This window comes from Chanos chanos, chromosome 9, assembly GCF_902362185.1.
Source record: "Chanos chanos chromosome 9, fChaCha1.1, whole genome shotgun sequence".
Lineage (NCBI taxonomy): Eukaryota > Metazoa > Chordata > Actinopteri > Gonorynchiformes > Chanidae > Chanos > Chanos chanos.
In genome coordinates, this window is record NC_044503.1 from 34,069,484 (window position 1) to 34,076,983 (window position 7,500).

The following is a 7,500-nucleotide window of genomic DNA, read 5'->3' on the forward strand; positions in this document are numbered from 1 at the left end:
CAGCTGTAACATAAAAATAAAATTAGGCTCGAACAAGAATTTCATATCCTCGTTTTCGGTAAAGATTCTAAGTGATGATTCAGACAGTAATCCTGACACCTACACAAGAACGTTCTGGAAAAGCAAGAAAAGAAACAAATTATTTGGCACAACTGTGTGTGTGTGTGTGTGTGTGCGCGCGTGTTTTTTTGGTTTTTTTTACATCTCCAAACTGATATAATTTGAGTGAAGCATTCGTGACACACACACACACAAAAACCCCTATAAATAATTTCACTGTGAAATTACAGATTTAGTGTAATCTGATATGCGTGGCAGCTGATTCTGTTTGTCAGTATATATAATCAGAAGAGTTTTGATACGGAGAGAAGGAGATACATCATGTCCCCCGAAAGTGTTTTTACTCCTTTAACACAAACCAAATAACAGGTCATATTAGAAATGTGTAGATGGAACATTTATTCCGGTTTCGGCTGAGACGGACTTCAAACGATGCCGCTCACAAATGCCCCCCCCCCCAAAAAAGAAAAGATAAGAAGCAAAAAACACAAGACGGTTGATCTTAAAAACTTTTTAATTCATGCAAAATACACAGAAAGAAAAAAAGGAGAAAAAAAAGAAAAAGCAAACCACCATTTATCAAGGTAGCATTTTCCATTAAACATTTCAGATACTGATCTAAACAGTAACTTTGACTTGGCTGTTCTCTAATTTTAATTTAACCAGAGTGCACGGACAACACTATTAGCCTTACAGCACTGCCACGATTTGAACCAACACCAAAACACAGAGAGAGAGAGAGGGAGAGAGAGAGAGAAAGAGAGAGAGAGAGAGAGAGAGAGAGAGAGAGATGTTTTTCACTCCTCTCATTGATTCCAACGATTGGAAAAAAAAAAAAAAAAAAAAAAAAAACAGCAAAACATTTCGTTACCCTTGAAGTGATTCGGTGGAGAAGCGCGCAAACTCGCACACTACAGCTGGAGCTCAACAGACATCAATGACCTCTAACAGTCCACACATTAGGACATCAGTCTTCTCTGCTGATTGGTCCGTCCGCATGTCCGTCACTAGCATCCGAGCCCGCTCATCGAGCCAATCCGATCCAGTTTAAGGCCGAAGCACCCTCGGTTCCACCCCCTCCTGGACCGGTCGGATGAGACTCGTTTCTGATTGGCCAGAGCGCCCTTGATTAGGCGGAGCCAGGCGCTCTCACCTTGAGGCGGGACGTCGATCCATTTGGGGTACTCCCCGACCTTTAACCCGGAGTTAAAGGTGGGGACCGGCTCCTCCGACTGGTCGTTTGTGAGATTCTCAAGGTCATCGAGGGTCAGGAGGTCATGGTAACGTTCCAGGAACTGTTCTAGAAACTTAAAGGGGGGGGGGGGGTAACATTTAATTTTGAAGTTGAATAACACAAAATCACTCTCTTACTCAAGTAAAGACAGGTAGACCTGCTAAGTAAAGCTGACGGACAACAACAACACGACAAAATTAAGGTGAAGGAGTCTAGAATGTTCTGATTTGGACATGTCCTCAAATCTTGTACATTAAGTCAGAGCTGTGTCTCCAAGTCCGAAAAGCGTAGCTAACCCACCTAAACAGCACTTATTAAAGCCAATTCAAACACCGCAAATTTAGCCAAACCCAACCGCCAGAGCGTATTTACAGAGGACCGAGGACCGAGGACGGCGTTCTCATAACAAAGCAGTGAACTGAAGGCAAAAGTAAACCCAAAACCAGTTTACCCCGGTCCCTCTGAACGAAGCCTCGCTCCAATGTTCCTCACCCCAGCCCCTCAGAGAACACTTCTTTAAGTGGGATTTCTTTAGTCTGAAACATCCCCCGACGTCATTTAAAAAAAAAAAAAAAAAAAAAAAATCCCTCAAATTCAAAATATCCTTCCCTGTGAAACAGAAGCTTTTCTTGTCTGAAGTATATGTATCGGTCGTATTAATAGGGAATTACTGTGGCGTTAAGGGGGGGGCGGTCCGGCTCAGTGCTCAGTTAGTCAGACCGCTTCCCGTGCTGTTCTCACACCCTCCCGACCTGACCCCACCCAGAGTGACCCCCGCCCCCAACCCGCAACCCGGTTTTCGGACCTCTGACCCTAAAAGTTCTTCGCTCTCTCTCTCTCTCTCTCTCTCGTGCGGGCGCTGACGTGTTACCTGTGCCGTTTGGTCAGGATTGGGTAAGGTTCTGGACTGGCTCGGTTCCAGAGGTCCGAACAACAGCACCATCAATGCGGTCAACAGAGCAGAATGTAGCATGTTGAAATGTCATAAACACACGCGCACACACACACACATACACTCAGAGAGGATCTGCTCTTATCTATACCATCCGCCCGCCCACACACACACACACACACACACACAGAGAACAGAAGTGCAGACAGACAGACACACAGGGCACACATACAGAGAACAAGAAGAGACTGATTAGTCATTTTCCATATTTCCTCCTGTCGTCAATTAAAAAATAATTACTTTCAGAGTTCAATCACATTATAATTACATTAGATTCTACTGAATGATAATGACCATGTATAAGAGCTCTCAGTGGAAAAAAACAAACAAACTTTCGAAAGATTTTAAACATCTGAATCATCAGAGAGGCAAAAAAAACCAAAAACAAATAAACAAACAAAAAAAAAGTATGGGTTGACATATTGTTCTTTCTGTGCTGATACCTTGACTTTAAGAAAGAAAAAAACACGTGAAACAAGTCTTTAAACAACAACAACAACAACAAAAAGAAACCAATTCAAACAAAAGAGAATATTTTGCAGGGGAGAAAAAAAAGAAATTCTTTTATTACTTACTAGTCAATGTTTCAGTGAGAGTAATGTCAAAGCTCTAGTGAGAATCCTGCTCCATTCCTCTGTCTCTCTCTCTCTCTTTTCTTTTCGCTCTCCTTTTTTTACCACTCGGCACCTGCGTGGTGCATCCCTCGCTTTGCCTCTCTCTCTCTCGACGTCTCTCCCTCACACGTTCCGCGTCCCTCCGAGCCGGGTTCGGATCTGTGCCGTGTGCCGGGTGTGCGGCTGTAACGTGTGCGCTGGTTCGGAGAGAGAGAGGGAGAGCGAGCGTTGGCGTGTGTGCCAGGTTTCGGAGGAGAGTGTGTGTATATAAGCAACTGTACGCCCACCTCCACGCCCCCCCCCCCTTACACACACGCACGCACGCACGCGCACACCCCTTTGCTTTTTCAAATCTCACTCGCTCACACACTCCTGGGTTTTTTTTTTCCTTTTAACTCACTCTCTGTCACAGAAAAACGCACACGCGCACACACACACACACACAACTTTTTCTGTGCTGTTGTCTCTGCATGACGTCATGGAGATCGGGGGGGGTGTGTACTGTTTGACGTCGTCATGGTAACCATTCAGGTGTCTGTCACCCTGTGCCTGGAACGTGACATCATACGCGTACAAACACACGGGACAACAGGAGTCATCACGGGATGAAAAAAAAAAAAAAAAAGAGATATAAAACCCTAGGACTTCCCTCTCTTTCCCCCTCTCTCTCTCTCTCTCACTCACTTTTTCCCCTCCTCTTATCCTTCTCTCCATCCTATCCTCCCCCCCACCTCCTCATGTCACTGTTTGCGAGCCATGCCAGTTCGTTTGCTGAAGCTGGCACTGGTGGCCTGGCACCAGCTGGCACAGCGGTGTGGCAAACCCAGGAAGGGATAAACACACCTGGCTCAGTAAGATCCACAGGAACTTTTTTTTTTTTTTGGGACCAAACTGATTTTGGTATCGGCGTGGGTTTTGGCCGCGTTCGTGCCGTATTTCCGTAGAGCGTGAGAGCCCCCCCCCCCCCTCCCCCTTGATGGGTTTATGGGCTGGGGCTTGGCTTTGTGCTTTAGGCGAACGTGGCTTAGTTCTTCTCATCCCTCTATCTCTCTCTCTCTCCCTCTCTTTTTCTTTCCTCTATCTCTCTTCCTCTTTCTTTCCCCTCTCTCTCTCTCACTCTGTGAGTAACAGTCTGTCATTGCCATCTGCTATCTGCTCCCCGTCGCTCTGCGAGACACACACACACACACACACACAGAGAGAGAGAGAGAGAGAGAACAACATGCATACGTTCAAAGCAAACACCAGCACATCCGCGCACACGCACACACACACACACACACATACAACACACATTCTAACACATTAACACTACACAGAGAACATTTTCAACACAAACCACACTCGAGCACACGCACACACACAAGATTACCTTCAAGATATATTTAAAAAAAAAAAAAAATAATAAAATAAATAAAAATCACAGCACAGTAACACACACCTGCACCCGCTTCCTTTACAAAAGACACACACGGACATAAATTCAGTGCTAAGAACAGACTCCTAACACACACACACACACACACAGATGTGTCCGTGTGCTCGTAAAGGCTTCTTCGTGGTCTTTGTTTGATCAGACAGACACATTCGTTTTTACTGCTGTGTACTTGAGTCCGATCCAGAGGTTCTGCCCAGAACCTGAACACCCTCTGCACCAGCCCGCTCTCTCTTCTGTCTCACACACACACACAGAGAGTTATTAAATGACTGTAATCATGGTTTGTTTTTGGCACAGAGATGAGTGCCAGGCAGACAGACCAACAGAAGCATCTCGGAAGAAAAGTTTGCTCTGCTAAACTTTTGACTTTTTGACACAGCGGCTGTACTATACATAACACACACGCTCACACACGCACACACACATACGAGAGAGCAAGACAGGAGGAAGAATAATTAGCTTTCATAGTCTTCTGACTGTCACTCAGAAAGAAAGACAGAGAGAAAATGAAGGAGGAAAAGGGACTGAGAGAGAGAGCGAGAGAGAGAGAGAGAGAGAGAGAGACGGTGCAAAAAAAAAAAAAAAAAAGCATGAAAATTCGAGAGAGAGAGAGAGAGAGGAGGATAAGGAGTGATAGAATAGAGAGAAATAGAAGAAAAGACGGATGGAGAAAGAGAGAGAGAGAGAGAGAGAGAGAGAGAGAGAGAGAGAGAGAGCGAGGGAGTGGGAGGACGAGTGGGCGAGAGAGGAGAGAGGGAGCGAACGAGAATAAAGGAAGAAGGGATGGCAGGATGCACTGTCATGTCACGACAGAGAGAGAGAGGGAGAGGGAGAGAGAGAGAGATGGGGGCGGAGTGTGTGTAGATTTTGAGGGCAGCAACTATGTAAAAGCAGAAAGTAGGTGTTGTGTGTGTGTGTGTGTGTGTGATGGAGTGGATGAGAGACATCGATATGAACGAGTGCTTTTGGAAGGAAAGTTGAACATTGCGGCAGGGTGAGTGAAAGTGAGCTAGAGAAGGGGGGGGGAGGAGAGAGAGATTTTGGAGACAGATGGATTTGTGACAGTCATTGTGAGTTCATGAGAGCATTTTTGATCTGTGGTGTTGGACATGTATCACTAGAAAATATCTTGCCAAACCACTTAGTGGAAATGACACCCAAGAACAGCAGCAACAGGGAGAGAAGGAGGGAGGGGGGGGGAGAGAGAGAAAGAAAGAGAGAGGGAGAGAGAGAAAGAGAGAGAGGTACGAAAGAGGGGGTAATGATTCTGTCCTGCCAAGCTGTGACACGAGGGTCTTAACGATGACCTCATCTTACTGTACACACACACACACACACACACACGCACTTCACTGTGTAAGCAGTCAGAGCAGAGCCAACATAAGTTTGTAGAAAGAGCTAAATCTGATCTGCACATAAGGAATTTCACCTACTCAGCCTCACACACAGATTACACATGCACCCCAAAAACAGACACCACTCAACCCTCAATCTGTCTTAGACGTCCACAGATCAAACTCACACTAACACAGAGAGAGGAGGAGAAATGTTAAGTTATACTCAATGATTAGACTCACAAAAAACAGCCTTTGGTTACATTAAAAAAGGTTTATTAAAAACATAATTCAGGAGAGTAACAGAAGTTGAGTGCTGACTAATACGCATGAGAAAAGTTTGGAAAGACACATTAAAACAATAACTTCAGGATTAACAATAAAAGCACAGCCCACAAGGATAAAAGACAGCACAGGAACTTTTAAGAGAGAAAAAAGAAATGAGGGAAGAGGCTTCAAAAAATGAAATAAAGAGACAGAGAGACAGAGACAGAGACAGAGAGAGAGAGACAGAGACAGAGAGAGAGAGACAGAGACAGAGAAAAGGAGGCGATCAGTGTCGCAGGCGTGTCCGTCGGGTGCGAGCGATGGGTGTGGTCACTTTCGGTGTCTCGCTCTCTGCCATGACAGCATCTGAACAAACCAAAAAACAAACGGATATTAACGCCGAATCACAGCTCTCTAACAGGCACCTTACACTAGCTGCAATGCTGCGACTGGATGACGGGTTGAACGCGTTCTGTCGGATGACGTAACCGTGGCGATTGTGCTTGGACTGTAGTAGTCAAGTCAGACCCGCCAAACCTTAAGGATAAATATATGAGTCGAACCCTTTGCACGGCAAAGTCTTCCAACATGCACACGCGTACATGCGCTACAAAAAAGAAAAAATTTCACCTCATCCGATCCCACGGAGAGATGTATTGTCGGTGAAAAAAAAAAGAGAGAAAGAGAGAGAGAGAAAAGTGTGTATGTGTGTGTGTGTGTTCAATGGATGAGAAATAAAAGTGCAGACAGAAGAACAGTGAAAAACAGAAAGAGACGACAGGGCTCCTTCAGTACGAGGTTAATGTTAACATTAACATTTGGCTCTTCCCCCGACAGTTAACAAGGTGACATTAGCTTTAGGCTACAAGTCACGAGTGAGCAGACGGTATTAAAAAAAAAAAAAGAGACAGCTACCAGCTAGGTTTGAAAATGAATTCTTTGACTAGACCTGAGTCTCCACCGTTACCTCACGTTAACTGTCACGCTACCTGCTTGCATGGGCATGTTAGCGAGAACGAATGACGCTGAACTAAAACGTTAGCTTGTCTAATGTTACACTAATCAAACCTTTATATACACTATTTATATTATATATATTATTTATATTATATGGTTCACAGTTTGACACATCTCCCTTTTACCTTGGCACGGAAAAAAAAAAATCAGCGGAAAACGGAGCGCGGTTATCAGGGGAATAAGGACCGCTAACAAATCTCAGTGTTTTATTGCGCGTTAATAAACTCGACATTTACCTTGGCTAAGTGAGTGCTAAACCCAAGTGGGAACAGCGGGGCACTGAGAACAGGGGCGTAGGGGACTGTTTGCGTCAGGATGGAGTACCCAGAGGGGCGTCTTAAGCTGGTACCTCCTTTGGCTCGGCTGCCAGTTTATCCGTCGACAGAGAAGGTCAGGCTGCCCTTTTTGCGTGTTTTAGAGGGTAGCCCGTGCCAGCGTACTCTGATGACCGAATGCAAAGCTCCTACGCCAAACGCGCCAACGTTGGCAGTTTCGTTAAGTCGAGTTACAGATTACTGACCGCAGTAGTGAAACCCCTCTCTGTATTTAACTCATCCTTAACAGGGCAGCTGGCGTACAGCGCC

At 45.3% G+C, this 7,500-nt stretch overlaps 2 protein-coding genes across 2 annotated transcripts in view; both read right to left on the reverse strand.

Annotated features, from left to right (window-relative positions):
* Positions 1-1,067: 1,067 nt before the first annotated feature.
* On the reverse strand, positions 1,068-2,267 carry nppcl (natriuretic peptide C-like). The gene is made up of 2 exons (XM_030783833.1): positions 2,166-2,267; positions 1,068-1,367 (listed from the first exon to the last, which is right to left on the reverse strand). The coding sequence occupies exons 1-2, from the start codon at positions 2,265-2,267 to the stop codon at positions 1,068-1,070; spliced, it is 402 nt and encodes a 133-aa protein (XP_030639693.1).
* Positions 2,268-6,185: 3,918 nt separating this feature from the next.
* The window catches only part of ncapd2 (non-SMC condensin I complex, subunit D2), a 20,039-nt gene continuing 18,724 nt past the window's right edge, over positions 6,186-7,500 (reverse strand). The window contains exon 31 of the mRNA XM_030783825.1: positions 6,186-6,265. Within this exon, the coding sequence (XP_030639685.1) occupies positions 6,186-6,265 (80 nt within the window). The remainder of the gene's footprint in view (positions 6,266-7,500) is intronic.